Source organism: Triplophysa rosa, linkage group LG14 (genome assembly GCF_024868665.1).
Source record: "Triplophysa rosa linkage group LG14, Trosa_1v2, whole genome shotgun sequence".
In the NCBI taxonomy this organism is placed as follows: domain Eukaryota; kingdom Metazoa; phylum Chordata; class Actinopteri; order Cypriniformes; family Nemacheilidae; genus Triplophysa; species Triplophysa rosa.
Genome location: NC_079903.1, coordinates 18,705,120 through 18,728,263, shown reverse-complemented (window position 1 = coordinate 18,728,263; position 23,144 = coordinate 18,705,120). Strand labels below are relative to the sequence as shown.

At 37.6% G+C, this 23,144-nt stretch overlaps 2 protein-coding genes across 4 annotated transcripts in view; one reads left to right on the top strand and one right to left on the bottom strand.

The window, feature by feature from the left end:
- The first annotated feature begins 524 nt into the window (after positions 1–524).
- On the top strand, positions 525–17,215 carry bace2 (beta-secretase 2). Its single transcript, XM_057351067.1, has 9 exons — positions 525–1,025; positions 7,924–8,012; positions 8,086–8,302; positions 8,780–8,911; positions 11,735–11,869; positions 12,696–12,797; positions 13,026–13,175; positions 13,366–13,534; positions 14,859–17,215. The coding sequence occupies exons 1-9, from the start codon at positions 750–752 to the stop codon at positions 15,098–15,100; spliced, it is 1,512 nt and encodes a 503-aa protein (XP_057207050.1). The 5' UTR covers positions 525–749; the 3' UTR covers positions 15,101–17,215.
- A 2,066-nt stretch (positions 17,216–19,281) lies between these two features.
- atm (ATM serine/threonine kinase) overlaps positions 19,282–23,144 on the bottom strand; it is a 46,035-nt gene continuing 42,172 nt past the window's right edge. For all 3 annotated transcript variants that reach the window (XM_057351162.1, XM_057351166.1, XM_057351167.1), the window contains exons 56-63: positions 23,020–23,136; positions 22,780–22,929; positions 22,526–22,691; positions 22,317–22,403; positions 22,121–22,235; positions 21,358–21,421; positions 21,136–21,281; positions 19,282–19,951 (exon numbers count right to left, since the gene is read on the bottom strand). In XM_057351162.1, coding sequence (XP_057207145.1) covers positions 19,768–19,951; positions 21,136–21,281; positions 21,358–21,421; positions 22,121–22,235; positions 22,317–22,403; positions 22,526–22,691; positions 22,780–22,929; positions 23,020–23,136 — 1,029 coding nt within the window. In that variant the 3' untranslated portion in view covers positions 19,282–19,767. The remainder of the gene's footprint in view (positions 19,952–21,135; positions 21,282–21,357; positions 21,422–22,120; positions 22,236–22,316; positions 22,404–22,525; positions 22,692–22,779; positions 22,930–23,019; positions 23,137–23,144) is intronic.

Below are 23,144 nucleotides of genomic sequence, written 5' to 3'. Positions count from 1 at the left end.
TCGCATCCGTATCAAGCATTTTGAGTGGCCTTTTATAACAATTCAGAGACACCGTACAAACGAGAGACAAATACGAAAAAACGCATACGAAAATGTCAGACTGTATGTGCAAAGACTTTAACACGATCACTCACTAAAATAATCCGGATCTCAATATTGGTCAAAATAATCGTGAAGATTGTTGTCATAATCGAGCAGCCCTTAGTTGAACACACATACTGACAAAAATGACTGACGTAACTTTGAACGCACTTATGCTTGGATTAAAAGGCATACATGTAGGCCTACTAAATAGAAGAATGCAAAACAGAAAAGTTTTCAACAAAGTGAGTTCCCTACCTAGACAACATCCCGGGTGTCATGAGCGCGTGTTGTCACCTCGTCTAACTGGGAACGCGCCCGTGTTGCCCCACAACTGATGTTTGTTTTTATTTTTTCCCCCACAATTGATGCAGACAGCCGAGTAGTGCACTAGGCTATCATTTGCAGTCGCGCCCCTGGCTCTCACTCACTCAGCGCCGGGATGTTTGAATAAGATCGTCACATCCGCGTTAAACTTTTTTCAGGAAGTTATCCATCCCGCACAACGCACATACTTCATGTTTCTGCTGGAGACCTCGTTCACACACAGAACCCTGTGATGAAGACCGTCCCTAACTAATTCCCATTATGGATCTCATCTGGAGTCATCCATGGCACACTTCGGCACTGTGACGGTTGTTTAATAAAACAACGGGAAGTTTGGCGAGATGCGGCTCTTTGGACTTCTGCTGCTGTATCTCTCTTTCTGGACGTCGCATTCAGTGTTTAAAATACCTCTGAAGATATTTGCGGGGAAGTTTAACGCGTCCGTGCAGTTGGACCTCAGGCCTTTGACACAGAATGAAGACAAAGCTGACAGAGGACTCTCTCTGGCGTCCGATCCCGCCGGTACTGTCAACTTTCTGGACATGATCAACAATTTAAAAGGAGACTCTGGTAGGGGATATTATATGGAGATGGTCATAGGAACTCCTGGGCAGACGGTATGTCATTTCCTTAATGTTAAAACTTTGGAGAGCTTTCATTTTACACATTTTTTTTAGAAATGGTTAAAAGTAGAAAATGCAACGGTGTTGTCATGTTACACTTTAACGTTTTCTTTTGTCTTTAACAAAATTCTGGCCTCAATTTTTTCTTAATTTATCATGGTATTTATGGTGGATTTTGGACACTTAAGCTGCATTCACAAATGAATAATACAACATCAAACCAATGAGCTTTATTACAAATCTGTTTTATTTTTATAAGACACGCTTCTGAACACTTCAATCAGCATTTTTTATTGAACATTTCTTTGTTTTCCTAATCGTTTCAAAGTAGCATTAGAATTTTACTGAGCAATATATTAAAAAAGTTCTTTTACAAACTGACAACGTTTTAATAAACAAAGCACAAACACACATTTCACACAACGTATTTAAAATAAAATACTGTTTAAATTGTACACTAATTAGGGGCAGTTTCGTGGACAGCGATTAGAGAGTCCAAGACTAAACTAAATGTAAGAGCTGTCCAAACTGAAAACAACTTGCACTGACATACTGTAACTTAAAATAAATACCTTTGTGTTGTCTCAAAATACACACAAGTAATGTTTGTAGTCTGGCATGTTTGTTAAAACTACTTCATAATACTTTCCTCATTGAACTAAGGCCTAGTCTCGGTTTTAGCTAATCCCTGTCTGGGAAACCACCCCAAAATGTTTAATGGTTGTTAAACATTGGTGTATTATTCCCGGATATCCTTAAACTGACTTTGTATACCGATTAAAATCGGAAAAAAACACCCAAACATGACTTAGAAAAGTTCAGTTAGTTCTGAGAAATAAACCCATACTTTCCTGCAGATGTCACTTTTTTGATATTTTGTTATTTCATGCAATGACATTTTATGTTTTGAATTACATTTGACGTACTAATGGGTTTTCATAAGGTTTGCCCTTTTCATTCTTTGTCAAACTCCACTGATTTTAGATCAGCTGCTGCTGTGCTTCACAGTAATCACTCTGCACAACAAAGGATGGCTTAGGCTGATCTCAGAGCAGTGTTCCAGGCATTCAACGCATATCAGTTCAGACAGCATGTGATGTGAAAGGCTCTATGAAAATGCCTCGAGCAGAGGACGGAGACCAAAGAGCTCTTGATCTCTTTGCTGAGAATATGTAAGAGGCAGCTCACATGGGTTCACATGACATCGGGTCTCTTGATGAGAGCAGCTGACTCAGATTAAGGCCTAAAGGAGTCGATTTGTATTACCAGTATAATGGATAAATATTATATGTGTTAACCAACACCCGCCGTGTGTTAGATGTGTAGATATATGTACATTTTTAGAATTGCACATGAAAAGCGAGATCAAGGTTTGTGTTAGTTAGATAGTTGTTGTCAGAAACTCCAGTTCATTCTGTACACTGTTATATTCTCCAACTTTTTATTCCATGGCTTTGGAGAACATTTGCTTTGCTTGTCAACAGTAGCATTCTGCAGTCAAATATTTGCTTAAATGAATGTTCACCTGAAAATATAAATTCTCACATTATTTACTCACCTTCACACCATCCCGGATGTATGACTTCCTTTCTTCAGATGAACACAAGCAAAATCTTCTGAAATTTACAAAGAAAGCTATTATTGTTTTAAGCTTATATAGTGAAATTGCAATCAGAACAAAAAATTAGAGTGCTAAATTCCAGTTTTGTGACGTATCTTGTTGGTTCTCTTTTGTTAAATGACAACTACATTTTATAACAAAGGTGCTACAAAAGGTTTTCCTACAGTGATGGAGGATAGAAGGACCATTTTTGGTTTCACTAAGAACCATTCACTGGAAGGTTCTTAATAAGAACCATTTCTTTTTTTATAATTCATTATATTTTAAGCATTTTCATCTAACCATTTAGCCAGAAATGGCTCTACTACTATGGCATCATAAAGCATCTTTATATTTAAAGGGACAGTTCACCCAAAAATTAAAATTCTGTCATGAATTACTCACCCTCAAGTTGTTCAAAACCTGCATAAATGTCTTTGTTTGGTTGAACACAAAGAAAGAAATTTGGAAGAATGTTAGCAATTGAGATTTCTGGGACATCGTTGACTACTAGGGCTTGGAATTCTTATGCTCAGTTTCCTCAATGAATTACGGTTAAATGCCGCAAAATCCGAAAGCCAGAGGGCGATCTCGCATAGAAACTCTGAATATGGGACAGAAGAAGAACGATTTACACACACACACAGGCCATTTCTCAATTCCGAGAACGCAAAGAACGGACTTGTGTTCTCGTGGAGACCGGTCTTGCAACGTAGCCTCGGAAGAACAAACTTGAATGGACGTGCCGCAGTGACTTCTGGGACTTCAAGCGGATTCTGTACGCGCGGAAGGCTGCATTCGATGCATCCTTGATATCGAGAACACTTTCATGAGTTCTCTGTGTTCTTGAGTATTGGAACGGACTTTGACGGCAATTGATGATGTAGAGCGAGAACACGAGGACACAAGACCGCTGAAGAACGCATATTGGGAAACGGCAATAGTTCCAGGAAATGCCAATGGTGATATTCTATCAATGTTCTTCTCTTTTTCAAATGCACTTTATAAACGACTCAATCTCGTAGTGATTTTAGATCGAGCAGGACTTCCTAGCGATCAAAGACGGGTATAATTAATTAGTGTGAATCGCGATGTACTGTATATCACCCGGCCCTATTGACTACCTTAGTATAAAGAACTATTGTATTGTTTTTGTTCTGAACACAAATGAGAATATTTTGAAGATTATGGAAATCAAACAGTTCTGGGGCACCTTTGATAACCATTTCAGTGGTGCCTCAGAAATCTCGCTGACATTCTTCCAAATATCTTTCTTTGTGTTCAGAACAGAACAAAGAAATGTATACAGGTTCGGAACGACTTGAGGTTGAGTAAATCATTTTCGGGTGAACTATTCCTTTAAGAGTGTAGCCACCAGATGAGAACCAATGAGATTTCAAGATGACGTGTGCCGCCATATTCAAAGTTCAGCGAAATAAAAAAAATTGTTCCGTCACAAACCTATTGTTTTGCTTCAGAAGACATTTATTAACCTACTGGAGTCGTTTGGACTTTTTAATGATGGATGGATGTGCGAATTAGAGAATGTTGAGAGAATGCTCATTTTTGAGTAATGTGTTTCTATTTATTGACACTTATTTGACCTTTGTTCCAATTACTCTCGTACATTCTGTAGTTGTTTCAATTGTCTCTTACTTTCATATATTATTCTTCACACAGGAAATTCTTCTCACTTAGTTATCTCATATTAATATTTCATTTTGATTTGTGTTTATTTGGTAAGTGGTGGGAAAATGTACAGTCAGCCACGGCTTGGGTCCATACGTCCCATTGCTCAATAAAAGTAATTGCATTGCTCTCCATACGAAATGATTTGAACCAGTTATAGCAGATACTTCTGAAAATCTCTATAAAGATATATGTTGTGGAATGTGCAATGCAATAGAATATCATTTTCGTTCTATGGTCTCATTGTAAATAAATGACTAAGGTAAACCGCGTCAGGCCATCATCCTCTGTGAATATGTAATTACGGGGACTCATGTTAATTGAGGCGCTCTTTCTAAATGAGCCACTAAATGTGAAATCTGTCGCATGTGTGGAGGCGTCGGACTGGAGTGGCTCACATCTGCTAATTGGTACAAACAGGTAGCAGATGCGTTCCCAGTGACTGAGCGTCTGCCAATTAGCTAAGCCACCTCGATGGGCCGATTAGAGCCCGCTTCAGCGCGAGAGGAGTCATGGGAGTGAGGAGAGGAGGGGTATGAAGAGGCAAGCACCAGGAAGGAAGATTCTTGGAAAGAAAGAGAAGATGCGTGCCCGCATCTTCTCCCGACTGGTACATTGCCTAGTGTGAACACTGAACATGTGTTTAAGGTGTGTGTTCGCTGTTTCCAGAACATTACTCCTTAAGCATTTTCTTACACTGAAGCCTGCAAGGAATGCGGAAATCTGCCCAAAAATATAAAAGCATGATCAAGTTCTACTTTCCTCTGCTTTTTGAAAGGTCTCCATTGTGAACACAATAAAGCCTGTGGCATGCTTCTTTTTTTCATGTGTTTGCGAGCGTACGCGTACAGCCGAACGCACAGCCTTGCAAAGTATACTGCTTTCGACTTGTACACGTACACACGGGTATTGACGCATGTGCCTTGCAACATATTGCAGTACCTCTCCAGGGCTATAGGGGTCAGGTTTTCTTCAACTACCTTGAATCGATGCTCCCAAGACACTGTTGCCACCTGGTGGTTAAACTAATTACTGCAAGAAATGGAATGCGCATGCGCAACCTTTGTATGCGAGGTAACAAATTTCCAGCGTTGCGTGTACTATTCTGACGACGAAATTTGCGTCACGCGCACTGTACGCTGTCCCTCGCATACGCGAAAAGGGAACTATACTTTAGCCTTAAGCCGTTGTTGCTAGAAGGGATACAGCTACGGCCGGAAGTGGTGCAAAATCTCGCCATGTAAACGCCTACACCTACCCCAAGCCTAAACCTAACCTTACAATAATAAACAAATATTAATCAACTGTTTTCAGCGTGACAAAACTTATGCGATATTGAAGTGTGCATGCCCAGTGGAGGTTGCTGTATCCCTTCTAGTCAAAACCGTCTTAAGCCTCTTGAATTACTTCCACGCCTCTGCTAAATACACAAAGACAGTATTCACACATGTTCAGCATGCCATACTACTTTTTTTCTGTTGTAAACAAAAGTATACCAAGTATGCTATGTACATTTTTGCATACAGTAGGATACCCAGGTGAGCTTCAAAAACAGCAGCAGACAGTGAGCACACTGGGATGGGTACTATACCCACAATGCACTGCTCCATATTTAATGCATTTTTTTGTGAACACAATACATGTTATAAACTTCAGAAATAGCTCTTCCGGTCCTTATTTTATGTAAGTGCATATTTTTAATGACACGTGGATAGCGATCCTTGAATTAAACAGATAGAGATAGTGTTTGAGACATGTATTATTGTAGCATGTACAGTTTCACGGGGCAGTGTGTTGTAAGCAGTAAGGATATGCATTGCAAACAATATCTTTCTGGTTTTCTATTCCTCCTAAATTCCTCTTAAAAAGAGTCATTACTTAGGAACATCTGAAGATTTGCCGTAATATTTAATTTAAACAGAGCATTAAATGCGTTTGTGGGTTTAACTGATTTTAAATGAAGCTGTTAGGATGAATGCGGTGGAGCAGATCTGTGTGTATATTATGATGCTGCTAACTATGAGGAATGCTCATAATGGCCTCTTTGGCAACTGGGTGAGATGGCACGGCTCTGTTATCTCATTAGTTCAGCCTCGTTGAACCAGCGCTCCGACAACATTATTCCAACCGCTGTGGTCGGCTCACACGCGCCTGCCAGTCAGAAACATATGTGTGGAGAGAGCTCCGCTGTGCCTGGGATATAGGTGTGGGATATAGATGTTCGGCATACAGGACAAATGAATAAACTATAGAATGCACATACTGCACATGTATTTAAAACAAAATTGTGTGATTAGTTACACATGGCTCAACAATAAAGGCTACACGTCACACACTAATTTGCAGTGTAGTGATATCAAGCTTTTGACCGGGTATAATAATCAGTGTTGGGTAAGTACATTTTTAACTTATAATTAAATTACAGAAAAAAGAAGAGTAATCCCTTACTTTACTTTTTCAAGGGAAAAGTAATTAAATTACAGTAACTAATTGCTAAGTAACTGGTTACACCCAACACTGATAATAATACACTTTTACTTTTTAGGTTTTTATGTGTGTACTTTTTGTAGTTTTGCTATCACTATAATGAAGATACAATGGAGTCATTTCATTAACTGTAAACAAATAAATTAAGCTGAATTACTGTGGCAATATATTTTGTCACCGTACATCATTATTCTTAAAGGCATAGTTCACCGAAAAATTCTGTCAGAATTTATTACCCTCATCTTGTTCAAAACTTGAAAATGACTTTTTTCTGTGTAAGACAAAATAAGATATTTTGTACAAGTGGTTTTGTGTCCATACAATACACTCTTAAAAATAAAGGTCACAGCGATGCCATAGAAGAACCATTTAGTCACCATCTCTGTCTTACTTTTTTTTCGCCACAAAGAACCTTTTTTGAAACAGAAAGGTTTTTCAGATGTAAAGGTTCTTAATGAAACCAAAAAGTTCTTCTATGGCATCAAAGAACCTTATGAAGCACATTTTTTTAAGAGCGTAAAAAAGGGGTTTCAATGTTGTGGACCAACATTCTTCAAAATATTTGTTTTCTGCATAAGAAACATAGTCAGGTTTAGATTGACATCAAGATTTTCAAGTGAGTAATGTCTTTACAATGTTGTCTGCACATGGCATTTTTGGAATATTTGTCTTGCACAGAAAAGTTGAATTAATACTTCAATACCATTACTAAAATCCAAAGTAGATAACAAGAAAATAAAAAAAAATTACCATGTATTTACATTTATACATGTGGCAAAGAGACTTCAACCTATAAATTGTTCAAAACCCATATGAAGACGCTCTGTCTACTAAAGAAATGTTGACTCCTTTTTTCAATCATCGTTATATTAATTTATCCTAAAACCCAAATATTTTCAGACTAAATTTGTCCAGTTAATGTTTTCAAAATAAAAGTTGCTCCAATCAAAGCACAGAGTGAACAGAGTATCACAGAGATTTTTTAAAATCTCCTAAAACTACTTATGTATCTCTCACATACTTCAATTATAGTTCATATGAATTCATTTATATGATTAATAATTAATAATAAGGTAATAATTCAAGTAACTTTCATTGATTTTTTTGTCTTTACAGCTGAACGTCCTGGTCGATACTGGAAGCAGCAACTTCGCTGTAGCTGCAGCAGCACATCCCTACATAACACACTACTTCAACAGAGCGCTGTAAGATCACGCCATTGAGTAATATGATGTTTATTAGTGATGAACCAATGTCACTGTTTCATGTTTTCTTCAGTTCCAGTACATATCAAAGCGCTGGGAGGGCCGTTGCGGTTAAATACACGCAGGGGGAATGGGAAGGTGAACTTGGAACTGACCACATCACCATTCCTCAAGGACCCAGTGAAACCATCATCATCAACATAGCTGCCATCCTCGTCTCAGAAGGCTTCTTCCTGCCTGGGATCAACTGGCAGGGAATTCTGGGCCTTGCGTATCCTCTTCTGGCTCGAGTAAGTGATGTGAAGCGTTTCAGTTTGAAAGTGTGTTTTAGGAAGGTGTAACTATTTGACTTACTGTGGGTGGGGCTCATGTCCTCAAACATCAGTGGCGTTTCGGGTTTGACTCATACTTTTACAGTGTGGAAAGTGATAAGGATCCTTGAAATGATGGGTGTATGTTTGTTGCAAATGATTCAAGGATGTATTGAATTCGTTTTTGATAGTGGGCTGTACCATAGTACCATAATAATTGTGTCAGATGCATTTAATCTGTTTAATTACGTTATTAACATAAAAATAAGAAGTACATCAACACGGAGAATTTGAACACGTTTTAACATGTTTCAGACACTAGTACCACAATAAAGGCTGTTGGAAGGTCTGTTTGTAAGGTCTACATTGTTAAACAAGTTGTTAATTTCGAAGTTGACCGATTACTGTTTGAACTCACATTGATATTAGATGGCTTTTATATTTGTCTTCTCTCAGCCCGATCCCTCAGTAGAGCCCTTCTTCAACTCTGTTGTGCGGCAGGCTGGCATTCCAGATGTCTTCTCTCTCCAGATGTGTGGAGCAGGAGTCTCTGCCAGCACTACAGCCGACCCAGTGGGCGGCAGCCTGGTATGTATTCAACCCGTAGTGTTGCATTGATCTTCAATATACGCCTGCTTGCTCCGGTCTGCTGCATCCCTCAGTATATTCAAAAACACTTCAAAATGTTCTATTCGATTCTCATTTTTACTCTCTTATTTCTCTCTCTCCATATACACCGTAGCAGTTCTCATATTATAATGTGACCCTGGACAACAAAACTAGTCTTAAAGTCCCCATGAACCGGAAGTTGCGATCGTTTTTACTTCCGTGTTTTAACGCATTTCCGAGTGAAATGGAATTTTGAAGGAGAAAAATAGTGGGCGTGGCTTTCATCTTTCTCTGCGATTTGATTGGATGTATAAAAACAGCCGTTGCGTTTTGAAATGGAACTGGCAGCAGACTGACAGTTGAAGGGGAGGAGTTAACAGATGCTCCGCCCAAACCGTCTAACATATGTCACATGTCAAGATGGATAGTCATTACAGGACTGAAGTGGATTTTCAGATTTTAACTGAAGATTATGAAGCCACACGATTTTTAAAAAGAGAATGACCCACATTGATAAACTGTTTACAATAAACGCTGCAATATTTCATGAAAAAATTGGCATTGTAATTTTTCATTTCACTGGGACTTTAAGGACACATTTTTCGAAATTGAGATTTTTACATTATCTGAAAGCTGAATAAATAAGTTTTTTTTTGCCAAGATACAACTATTTAAAACTCTGAGGGTGCAAAAAAAATCGAAATATTGACAAAACCGCCTTTGAACACTGCAAAAAATGTGGGTCATTTGTAAACAAGCAAAAAAATCTGCCAATGGGGTAAGAAAAATAATCTGGAATTAAGGTTAACCTTTTTCTTAGTCACTAAATTCAAGATTATTTTTCTCACCCCATTGGCAGATTTTTTGCTTGTTTTAAGTACAAATTCACAGAAATTTCATATTTTTGTTCTAAAAACAAGACTTATTTTCTTGGGTCATTTTGCTCATCAAGAAAATGCATCTTGATTCAAGAATTTTTAGACATTTGTACTGGAAAACAAGACAAACATACTAAGTAAGAAAGTCATTTTTTGCAGTGAAGTTGTTAATCAGAGACGCTGTAGCAAGCCGTTGCTAAGAAGAAACAGGTTTGTTTTGACGCTCTCTAATGGATTACCGCTGTAATGTCGTTGTGGAGAGTAGATGAACCCGAAAGCTGAAATTCGAAGCTTTATATAGATACCAAACTTGAGTGGGTAGTTCTCAAAGAGCGGTCCGGGAGGGTTTCCGGCCATTTTTGTTAGCGATTTTGCTGCATCCATAAAGTTTTGAATACTTACGGTAGGAAATGTTATCCATGAAGATACTTAACATCCTTTACTTCATATCCTAATGATTTTTTGGCATAAAAGATTTTGACCCATACAATGTTTTGTTGGCTATTGCCACAAATATTCCCGTGCTACTTAAAGGGATACTTCACCCAAAAATGAAAATTCTGTCATCATTTACTCACCTTCGAGTTGTTCCAAATCTGAATACATTTCTTTGTTCTGATGAACACAGAGAAAGATATTTGGAAGAATGCTTATAACCAGACAGATTTTGCCCCCATTGAATAGTAGGAAAAAATACAATAGTAGTCAAAAGTGCCCCAGAACTGTTTGCTGTCCTACAGTCTTCAAAATATGTTCTTTTGCATTCAACAGAACAAAAAAAGATGAAGTATTTTTTTCCTACTATGGGAGTCGATGGGGGGGCAAGATCTGTTTGGTTACAAGCATTCTTCCAAATATCTTTTGCAAGGGACAAGCGGCAAACTGCCTCATCTGAGCACCTGTGATCGAATCACCCCGACCAGATGTGAACAGAACCAAGAAAAAGCAGAAAAACGAATGTCATCAATAAGAGTTGGCGCTGAAGTAGTCTGTAACAGTCAGGCTTCCCGCTCTCATAAACCAGATCAGTTTAAAGCTCTCAAGGACAGATGAGATTATTCATCTCATCTACTCAAGAAACATAATAGCACAGAGCGAGCCTGCGTCTTGCACCTCCGACACCTCCTATAGGCAGGGGCGGACTGGCCATCTGGCGTACCGTGCGTTTTCCCGGTGGGCCGCTACCGTATGGGGCCGTAACGGACGCGTTTTCCGCTTACGTATGGGGCCGTAACGAATGCAAAAGACACGTATGCACCACATCCCATCCCCCCCCCCCCCAACGACAGATTCGGTGGAGGGCCGATGCGGGCCTAAAAATGCCAGGGCCGATTTTTCTTCCCAGTCCAGCCCTGCCTATAGGATTACGGGTCTTGTTAGTGAGAAGCTCATTAAGCTAAAGAGAGCTCCCTACTGCTGGTGCATTCTGTTAGTAATACATGACTGCTGGACGACGCTGTGCCCCGCTGAGAGGAGCAGATGGACAGCATGGTGGGGAGGGGTGTGTCCCGTGTCCAATACTGAACAACATCCAAAGCCTTTTCGAAATATTTGACTAACCTCTTAATTGGATGCTGTTTGAAAAAATCAGAGCATCAGATCTGAAGCGTTTCACTTGTTTGATCATTTTTGATACTTTTTGGCTTCATTTGTTGAAAAACATAGCAAATTTTAGGGAAGCGACAATAGGCCTTTTTCACGGACGCTTGGGGGCATATCCGGTTCAGCGTTAATTGTGTAAATGTATTTCCGGCAGCATGTACACAAGTCCTATAGCAAAGAGAAACTAGACAATTGTAATCCAATCAACGAAAATGCAGAAGCATTTCGGATCAATGAGCCATTGTTCAAATAGACACACTTGAATGTTCTTTCTGTATCGAAAAGAAAGTGCTTTTAAGAACGTTGTTTTGTGCTGTTGCAGATCATGGGAGGGGTTGAGCCAACCTTATACCGTGGTTCTGTTTGGTACACCCCAATCCTAGAAGAGTGGTACTACCAAGTGGAAGTGTTGAAGCTTGAAGTTGGAGACCAAAATTTAAATCTAGACTGCAAAGAGGTATGCAAACCAAACCTAAACATATCCTCATATGAACTCTAGGCTACTGTACATACATGTACTGCAAAATAAAGCCAAATCCGATCTAGCACATCCTTTACAGATAGAGATAAAAGAAGGATAATGGTTATTTGTAAATTCTGTTAAATCTTGTGCTTGGAGTGGCTTCAAGGATGTGCTGGATTTGTACCTCTGAAGGGTGCCAGTACTAAAGTATTCAAATATAAACGTTCTTACCTCCGCCGTATGGAAGCATATTTGTAGCAATTATCAAATTGAAATGCAATTTGCAAAATGGCAATGCAGTATTTAAAATGACAATGCATTTATGTCTTTAAATATACATTTAAAATAACATATGTGCAACATTAGGTGCAAAATGAAAATGAAAATTCAATAACACAATTGACATTTGTCCGTTCCTACACTACTTTTAATATGTATTTTGAAATGTATTTTGAAATATACTCAATCCGGGGAATGCATTTTAATTTTAATTTTGCAACTTAAAGAGCATTAAAATATGCATTTCAAAATACATATTAAAAGTAGTGTAGGAACGTACAAATGTCAATTGTGTTATTGAATTTTCATTTTCATTTTGCACCTAATGTTGCACATTATTTTAAATGTATATTTAAAGACATAAATGCATTGTCATTTTAAATACTGCATTGCCATTTTGCAAATTGCATTTCAATTTGACAATTGCTACAAATATGCTTCCATTCCGCCGTAATGATGTTTATGAAAGCCTTTAAGGTGAAGCAGGCATTGCTGTTAGATGGAGGCCTTGACCGATTGTCTTTCATGTTTTTTTTTTTAGTACAACTCGGATAAAGCCATAGTGGATAGTGGGACGACTCTACTTCGACTGCCTGGAAATGTGTTTAATGCAGTGGTGGAGGCCATTATGGAATCATCATTGGTATGATCTTCACAACAGAACATTCACATACAAATCGCATGGATAGTATTGTCACAGGAGCTAAAATAGAGAATCATCCCCACACACCGGATCTTTAAAAACCATCAAAATGTATAGTTTGATTTGTGGTGTTATTGATAGTAAACTATAAAAATGTAAATCATGAGCATAAGAGCAGCTCTGACAGAATCCGGTCATGCTTGTTTCAGTCTCTGTCCTCTTTTCTAGATTCAAGGCTTCTCAGCTGGATTCTTTGATGGCATCAAGTTGGCATGTTGGGTGAGAGGAGAATCACCATGGAGGTTTTTTCCTAAAATCTCAATCTACCTCAGAGCAACAAACACCAGCGTGTCTTTTCGCATCACCATTCTCCCACAGGTCAGCACCAGCCAACAGAGAGTAGATATGAGCTCAGAATTTCCACATTAAGAGTCCTAAAGGAAAGGTCACCCCTAAAATTTAGCAGTATGAAAAAATACTGAATTATTATAGTGTTTTAACTATCAAAAACATAGTACATCTATTTAAATATGTTCTTCAAATGAAACACCAATGTTTGCCCCTGCAGCTGTACGTGCAGCCTGTCACAGATATTGACGGTACGTTGGACTGTTTTCGTTTTGGAATCTCCCCTTCAGCCAACGGATTAGTCATTGGAGCTACAGTGATGGAGGGCTTCTATGTCATCTTTGACCGTGACAAAAAGAGGGTGGGCTTCGCTGTTAGCACCTGTGCAGGTAGGTGGATTTAAGGGTCTAAGGATTAATATTTGGGGGGAGACATTATTTTAAGATTGAAAAACTGTGAAAAATACTCATATCTACAATTTTCCTTTTCATTAATTAAAAACATGGTATAACATGTTTAATAACATTAATTTCTTTACTTTTGCTTTAATAAAAAAAATATATATTAAAAATTAATTAATTAAAGGGAAAAAATAATTCTCATTACCATAACCATTTAAAACTGTCGATCCCATAGCATGTTAAAAAAACAGAAACTGTGATGCCTAAACAAGTTATTAGTAATCATACATAATAAGACATTAATGAAGTATATTTTAATAGAAAATTATACTTGTAACATTTTTGAAATGCAAAAAACGATCTGCATCGGTAATGAGCATGAAAAAAGTTGTGTACACAGCATGACAAGAGAATATTAAGCTTTAAACTAGTACAATATAAAGTAATGTTAACCTGGCAGATGTGTTTCTTCACATAAAATCAAAATTTATGTAAATATCTTTGTGTGTCTTTTAAAAATGTTACGGAGGATGAGAATATCAGTCCTGGACACTTCTCTTTACCACTATTTCTTCATTTTATTATACATGAGTATTCTGTCAATGATTTTTTTTCATTGGAGAACATCTAGTAGAACATCCAATTGTTTTAATTTTAAATTGCAACACATAATTCACTTCACAAATCAGGACGCGTTACGGTAATGATAATTTCACCAGAAAAAGCATTCAAATAAAAAAAGTTAAAATGATGCTTTGTGCAGGGTAAAGAACACAATTATATTTATCTTGATCCAATTTCCAATTCCTGTTTTATAACCACAATCTTTACTGCCGTGATTTTTCAGTGGTTTCGTGAGAATGACCTGTTTAATGTCAACATGAATTCAGAATGGACAGTTTTTTAATGTTATGTTGTTTCAGTAGCCTACTTCAGTATTGTGACGCATTTCCAAGTGAAACCAAATATTGAATGAGAAAAGGGTGTGGCTTGTTTGTTTTTCTCACTGTGAATTGATTGTATCTAGAAAAGTAGGCGTTTCATTCAAAAATAGAGCAGGAGGGGATGGGTTAACAGATGTTCTGCCTAAACCATCAAATTTCAATTTCAAAGGATCAACAAGTATGCAAAAGTACCTTTTTTAGATTTTGCTTAAAGACTACCAGGGGAGGGGGGTTGATTTGGATGAATATATCAAATTCGAAAGGTTTGCCCATCTCTCCGGGCCCACCGACACCTATCATAAACACGAAAAAGTATTTGAACATTCAATATGCTTTATTTGTGTCGACCTCTCCCCTCATTCCATCAGAAAACGGCGGTGTACCACTGGCGGAGATCGCTGGGCCTTTCCTAGCTGAGGGTGTAGCGTCAGACTGTACGGCCGGCGTGTCTCTCAGAGAGCCTTTGATGTGGGTGATCGTGTACGCTCTGAAGGCCGTATGTGCCCTGGTGCTGACCATACTCCTCATTCTGCTAATACTACCCTGTCGACGGCACAGAGACGGCGAGATCACTGATGAGTCGTCACTGGTGCGCCATCGCATCAAATGACGTCAGGGCTCCAAAGAGACCTCAGGACAAGTAACAGGGGTGAATATATTGCACTGAACCCTGGATGAAATCTCTAGATCACATGCACCTGTTTAGCGGGATATGCTGGGATTTGGACATCTGTGGACACATTTTCTGTACGATTTAAACTGTTTCGGACGGGATAAAACTATAGAAGGATGAACAAATCAGGATTATACCTTTGACGTTTTTAGTTGAATGTATATTTGTCAAGAAAAGTATGAATATCAATCTGGTGTTGACTAGAGTATAGCGGGCAGGCAGACTGCATTCTGATCTGTTTAGTTAAATTATTCTGCTCCTCTTAATAGTCTCGAATATGATTCTGTTAATAAAACTACTGAAAGTCGACTGAAGGTTTGGTCTCTCAGGTGCCTTTTACAATGGCCCCAAAAAGTATTTAGACACTTAAAGGAGTAGTTCACTTCAAAATTTGCCCCCATTCACTTTCCATAGCCATTTTTATTCCTACTATGGAAAGTCAAATGAACTACTCCTTTAAGAAAACACATCTATATTTACCTCATCATTCCAGAGAGTTGTAGGATTTTCTTCTCTGTAAAACACTAAATTTATGTATAAATGGTTTGGCTAATTCAATAAGAATCTACATAATATCTTTTAACACTTAAAAAATAAACACAAATTCCTGCAAATAATGTCTTAAACACCAATTGCTTTTGATAAAAAACAACAACTTTAATAAAATCATGGTAGCGTGATACGGCATAAGGATGATGATACAAATGTAATTTTTGGGTGAACTAGTCCTACGATATATGATTGCACTAGCAAAATAAAAAAAAATTGTTGTCATAGTTTTTAAGGATGGTGATAAAGAACAGTAACAAAAAACAGATACCAAAAATGTATTCTTTATAAATAAAACATGAATTTTTATGAGATTTTATGACTTAATAAATACACATTATTCCAAATAAGTATTGCAAATAAATTACTTTTATGCCTGGAAACCAGGCCCAGTACTAGGCTGGTTCGACTGGGGGGGCAATTACATATTCCAGTTGGGCAGATATATAATCAATGTTCATTGCATGCATCATTTTACATTTTTTCTGATTAAATTGACAGATCAATATTTAATAGAGACGCAAATATAAGCATATAGTAAGTATTTAATTTTTAATCATTTGAGTTGTTGTTGGATATTTGTGAAGGGGTCCAAGAAAAAATTGGAGGGGCAATGCCCCCCAGACCCGGCCCTGCTGGAAACTGACTTTGCCCTCTTATATTTAAGCATTTTGCCAGAAGTCACCTCATGTCAGAGGTCAGCCACACGCCACTGAACCACAGTTTATCATATTAACTTTGGACATGTTTAGTAACTTTAGGACCCGGTTTCACAGACAAGGCTTAAGGCTAGTCCCAGACTAAAATGAATGTGTGACCTGTCTAAACTAAATGTAATTTGCCCAGAAATATCTTAAAGTATATCAGTGCCATTGTTTTGTCACAAGACGCTCACCAGTAATGTATTCTTCTAAGGCATTTTTATAAAAGCGACATAAATAACTTAATTCAACTAAGGCACAGTCCTGGCTTAAGCTAAGCCGTGTCTGTGAAACCGGGCCTAGGTGTCCTAATACATTCATGACTTAATATTTTAATTGTTTTGTTTGAGAAGTGTGCTTAAAAATAAATGCCAGTTGGTTTGATATGTTGTTTGTGTATTACAATACGCATTTGTCCTAATTCTGATCAAGTTCAATTCGAATGTCATTTAAATGTCACAAATGCATTTCTTTTATTCTGTGTCCATTTACATTAAAATGATAATATTTGCGTTTACATTTTAAAATGACCGTATAAAAGCATTATGGTAACATCCATCTTGCTCTTACATTAGTTGCTTGAATTTCTTCACAAGAAAACTCATATAGAGCCATTACATTGTTTATTGTGACATACTGTATGCTTTCAAAACTTTTGTGTATCCTGTTTGTATAACACTTTTGAAAATATAAACAGCTTTAAAGCAGCTTTACAAACAACTGATTTCACAAACAATCAAAAGCTTACAAGATATTTAAAAAATCTTTGTTTCCAAACCTTTGCAAGTAATAAAGAATTAAGGATAACATGTATGTGAACAGCATTTTATTGTGGTCTCTAATATATCATTCATGACAATTCATGACAAATCTTGTTCTCTTTCTGAATGTGCTCATCTAGTTTTTTTTTTTTTGCCTTCACATGATGTCGATTTACCACCGGATGGTGCAGTTACAGCATCTTCCAAAAGGGCCAAGGTCATCTGCCAACACCTAAGCAGTGTCCAAACTATCAACCACGTATAGAGTGTAATGGATGTTTTTTGGAAGTCAGCCATTTTTAGCGTCTGAAGCTATAGAGGATAATATTTGACGCATGACAGAATTTTCATTTTTTGGGTGAATTATTCCTTTAAACCAAGCTGTAGAAAAAGTGATGCCTGTCTTAGCAACAGTGTTGGATGTGTAACTAGTTGCTAAGTAATTAGTTACTTTTCCCTTGAAAAGGTAAAGCAAGGGACTACTCTTCTTTTTCCAGTAATTTAATAACAGATACTTCTGACGTAATTAAACGAAATACTTTGTAATATATTCAATAGTGGAATTAACATCAAAATTCAAAGTCTAACTTTAAAATACACACTTTAATGATTCCTTCTCACATTTGTAATACTTTGCCCAGTTAATAAAAATACTTTTAGTTTTATACTATTTATTTGAATGAATTAAAAGAGCAGTTGAAAACTTAACTAATCAAGGTTGATGTAGGATATAGAATAATTAGTAAATAAGTAATTAAATACTTTTTGGAGAGAGTAATTTGTACAGTAAACTAATTACACTATTGAATATGTAATTTGTAACTAGTAATTAATTACTTTTTCAGAGTAACTTACCCAACACTGCTTAGCAAGAACAATTTATCATAAATGTATGACTTTTGCTTTAATTCAGACAAACAACCCAATTATACAGTCATGAAAAAGAAAGCATCAACGTTTAAGTAACTTGTTTTTAGGTAACACTCTTTCAGTAGAAGACTTCACTCAGACTCCGAGAGTTATGCAAGAGCCTCTCGGCTGCTGTTTCTAGTGGCTTTGCCTCATGAATCCTGTAATGAACCAAAGCAGCTCTAATCATCCACTGCTCAACTCCAGTTCTCCCACCGACTCCATCAAACTCCTCATACCTTCATTAACTGCACCGACACGTTGATTCATGAAGCAGACATGGTACAGTTTGCGAATAACAGTCTCGTGGGGTACAGTAGTTAAAGCAGAGGTGTACCGAAGCTCAGACATAACATAAACTGTACACCTTAGGGGTGATCGGAGGAGCCCGATTCGACTACCAATCTCACAGTCGAATCTTCGCAGAGGTGTTATGCAATGGGGATCATGTCATTTTGGTTATTTGGGCAGTGGCATAACAGACGGGCATGCACTGTGCTATTTATGATATAAAGAAATGGGACATTTTTAGGGTTGGGTACCGAAACCCCCACGTCTATCTGCGTCTTCTGTGCATTTATGTATTATAAAGGTATATTCTGTTCTAAACAAATTCTGTAAATTAATGTTTGATTGTTTTTTGGTGCATCAATGTTGCGCTGTACCCTTAACCACCTGGTGTCGTCCACACATGCACTGGCGCGCGCACACACACAAACACACACGTCTGATTCGACTATCAGTCGACTATAGGCAAGACGTGACAATTCTGATTCGACTACGTAACTTCTTAGTCGGGGACACCCCTACTATATATATATATATATATATACAAATATAGACCTCTTTGGATGATGTAATAAACACTGGTCCAGAATAACTTCCCGTTTCCCTACACAAACATTTCAACAAAATACAACCGACAGAATATTTATAACCGATTTAAACAAACAAATATCTTTAAGATTTAAAAACATAATAATAAATAAAAACTTAAACCAGTGTTTACATCTTGCGAAGTGGTCTATAGGTGCATATAGATGCACAACTTTAGATTTCACTGTAAACGTTGTATTAGTAAATGTTTAAATGTTACAATACTGAAATGAACAAATGCTGTAGAAGTAATGTTGAACATTTTGACAACATTTGGTACTACCTCAAAACTGAAACAATAGGCAAAATTATGTATAAAAAACAGTTTATTTTCAATTTAGCCGTAATTAATTATTGCATTCAATAAGATATTAATGAAAACCTATGAGTGATATCTGCACGTACAGTACATGCATATCTCCAGAACAAACAACGGTTATTATTGCAATCGTTTTCCCCACTTGTGAAACAAAATTTCAATTTAATACATAGAAATAAAATGAGTGGTGAATGAAAATTAATTTCGCTTTAAAAACGTTAATGTTTTTATTTTATTACAGAAATCTGTCAGACAAGCATAGACGTATTTAATTGTTTTTTTACTGTCGGCTAATAGTGCAAGTATTTTCAAAGGTGGACATTCAGAGTAGATAAAGCTTGAACGTCACAGAGACCACGAGGGGACATGAGGGAGAACAGTTCCAAGGCATCTGAAAATAATTTCATATCAGATCTGCATATGATAATAACATTCATTCACTATAGATTGTTTTGGTCTGTACGAGAACATGAACATCTGCGGCGTGTATCAGACCCAGGCCTGCCAGCCGGAGAAAAGTCGACTGAGATTTTTAGTGTCCATGGCCTGCTGGATGAGGAGGTTGACCTGCCCTCCCACACTGAGCACTGTTCCCTCCTCAACACCCTTCAGCTTCTCCTGCAGTCTGAGCAACACTCGCTCCGCCACTTTATTAAAGCTCTGACTGTCACTGCTGAAACACAAAACACATTAGATGTGAAATAAACAAATGATTCAGTTGCACTGAAGACTCTTGCCCCGCCCCCTGCTCCTTATGATTGGCCAATGGTTTTACAGTACAATTGCTTTGGAACCTGATGTTCCAAATATGGTAAGATGCGTTACATTTCCGTCACACGCTTGCAGTATTCGACCAATCACTACGCACTGGTTAACTGGCCCAATCATAGCACACCTCGCCTTTCAGAGCGATGAGCTTTGTAAAAAATCTGTGCGTTTCAGAGAGGCGGGGCAAAGAGGAGATACAAACATGCACGGTGTGTGGAAAATACAGCATTTTTGAACCTTAAATCGTGTATACACATTGAATTACATCTAAAACAAACCATAATATTCTTTTTAGCAGTGACATATGACACCTTTAAAGACCAAAAAAGCACTCCGACATACACACATTTAAGTTTTTCTGCATTTACCATTTCTAGGTGTGTTTTAATTAAAATGATCATTTTTGTTTTATTCTTTGATCTACTGACAGCATTTCTCCCAAATTCTAAATATATTTTTTATTTTTTTGCATTTATTTGCACAAAATTAAAATGGAACTGGTCAAAAAAAGATGCAATGTTTTCAGATCTTGAATACTTAAAGGGATCCCCGACTAGGAAGGCATGTACGTCTTAAGTTATAATAGCCGTACACTACTTGCATTTGAACTTAAAATCACATTTAAAAATTTTTTTCCAAGTAATGAAAATATTTATACTCATTGAAACCAAAGGAAGCCGCCATTTTCTTTTTAGATGACATATAATGGTTGGAAGCACAGGACAAAAAACTGAAATATTAATGCAGAAACTGATTTTTAATCACATTCTTTCACATTGCATTTGGGTAATTTTACTGTATGTAACTCTCGAGGTTTGTTTCTGTTGTAATTCAAGATACACCGGGATCAAATGGTTGCAATACATGTAGAAGTGCTAATTAAAGGCAAAAATGGAAAAATGGTCTCCAAATTTGTATTCTGTAGGTATATAAACAGTTAAAGTGTGTATTTTTTTGCGGTAATGTGACCAAAATATTTAAGACCTGTCGAATCGGAGTCTTTTTAAGACTTTTAAAGGCCTTATATTAGGAACATTTTATTTAAGACTTTTTAAGGACCCGCGGCCACCCTGTTAAAACATGGCAGACCTGGCCTTGCGGTGGGCGTCGAGCTCGTCTCCGCCCGGCGTGGAGTTAAGCGTGGCATTAAGCTCCGCCTGCTCGTCGTGTTGCTGCAGGTAAAAGGCCTTCAGAGGGTTCATGGTCCAATCGAACAGAGGGTCGTACAGCAACACCTGCACACACCATCCAGGTTAAGAAAGAGCACTCATTTACTCATGACTGACAGATAAGAGATGTGTTTCTGTTCACCTCCACAATGGTTAACAGGGCCTCCTGAGAACTCCTCATAACTTCCATCGTCTTCTCACAACATCTACATATTCATAAGAACAAAAATTACAGTTCAGTACTTTAGAAACCTAAATATGTGTCGTAATAAATGTCACAAATGCATACAGTGTCTCACTTTTAGGGAAGATTTACAGGAGACAGGAGTGCTTCAGGAGATATTACAACAACAAACACAAAATGTGTTCTTATAAAATGTTATATCTCATATATTATTAATTATACTTTATTCATTTATTACTGTTATTTTTTATTATATTATAGTTTAATAAATTATATTATAATTTTATTTTATTGTAGTTAAAGCTCATATATTATTTATTTATTACCTTTTGTATTATATTATAGTTGAATAAATTATATTATAATTTTATTGTAGTTATAAGCTCATATATTATTTATTGATTACTGTTATTTTTTATTATATTATAGTTGAATAAATTCTATTATAATTTAGGGGTGTCGCCGACTAAGAATTTACATAGTCGAATCAGAATTGTCACGTCTTGCCTATAGTCGAATCAGACGTGTGTGTGTGTGCCATTTTATTGTAGTTATAACTCATGTATTATTTATTTATTACAGTTATTTTTTATTATATTATAGTCAAATAAATTCTATTATTATTTATTTGATCATCAAACTGACTATTAAGATAAGAGTTTTTTTACCTGGTCGATTTTAAATGAATAGGTCTGAGTTTGGCTATTTAATAAAGGCTCACCTCCTGAACACCCCCTCCACCCCAGCGAAGCCCATCCCATCCACGATATCTCGAGAAAGTCTGAACGGCACCGTCTCAGGGGTAGGCAAGATTTTACCCTGCTCGAATGCAACCCCTGCGTGAAAAGATGTTGCAGGTTGACATAAAACGAAAAGATCAAACATTTTCATAAGCAAGGATTTCTTTGTGCGCATACCCAGGTCTATGTGGACCAGTTCTGCGGTCTCTTCATCAATAAGAATGTTCTGAATGTGTCGATCACCCAAGCCAACGATGTAACCGACTGTCAGGGAAAAAAAGAATATTACATCATTTATTAAATTCTATGAATTAAAGATACTGCCACACACTTCAGTTTCAAGTCAGAAACCCAGTGGATGACGGTATCGTGCCAGTATCGCGTACCAATAGAGGAGGTGGCCACACTGCGCGTATATGCTAATCGTCTCTCCAGCCACACTGCAGGGTCCAGGAAGCGCTCCATGCAAAAGTATCGAAACACTGGGCGGAAATGCTGGCACACCTCTGTGAACGCCTGAAGTTTGCCATCAAACTCCAGCCTCTGGGCGTCCTACACGTAACAGAGAGCCAAATGATTTCATTAGATTTTTTTAAAAGGGGTAGGGGGCGATATGTGTGTAGAAAGCACAAAGCACTACCATCATTTTCTTGCGACAGGCCATGTTGGTCCAGTCCTGTGGGCGGAAGCGTTTGTGTGCCCCTTTCAGTGGGTCAACCAGGAACTCTCCAATGGGCACGGTACCAGAACACCACTCCAAAACACCGCTGCGCTGGGAAAACGGCACCACCTACTCCGCACACACGGCACAGTGTCGCACAATTCTTAAACTGCTGTTACAACCTTACGAACACTTATTGTGTGTGAGGAGTGTTTGTACTTTGTAGCGGCGGATGTTGAGTTTTCTCTTGCGTGTTTCTGCGTTGCGCTGCAGGAGCGTGGAGCACATATGAAAGACCTGCTGCATCACCGCGTCCTGCCTCAGATCATCCTGACCCTGTGACC

Bases quoted from the DNA above. Each gene is read 5' to 3' on its own strand.
- bace2 (XM_057351067.1), top strand. From the start codon at position 750: ATGCGGCTCTTTGGACTTCTGCTGCTGTATCTCTCTTTCTGGACGTCG. The intron at 8,013-8,085 runs GTAAGATCACGC...TGTTTTCTTCAG, and splicing joins CACTACTTCAACAGAGCGCT to TTCCAGTACATATCAAAGCG. The intron at 8,912-11,734 runs GTATGTATTCAA...GTGCTGTTGCAG, and splicing joins ACCCAGTGGGCGGCAGCCTG to ATCATGGGAGGGGTTGAGCC.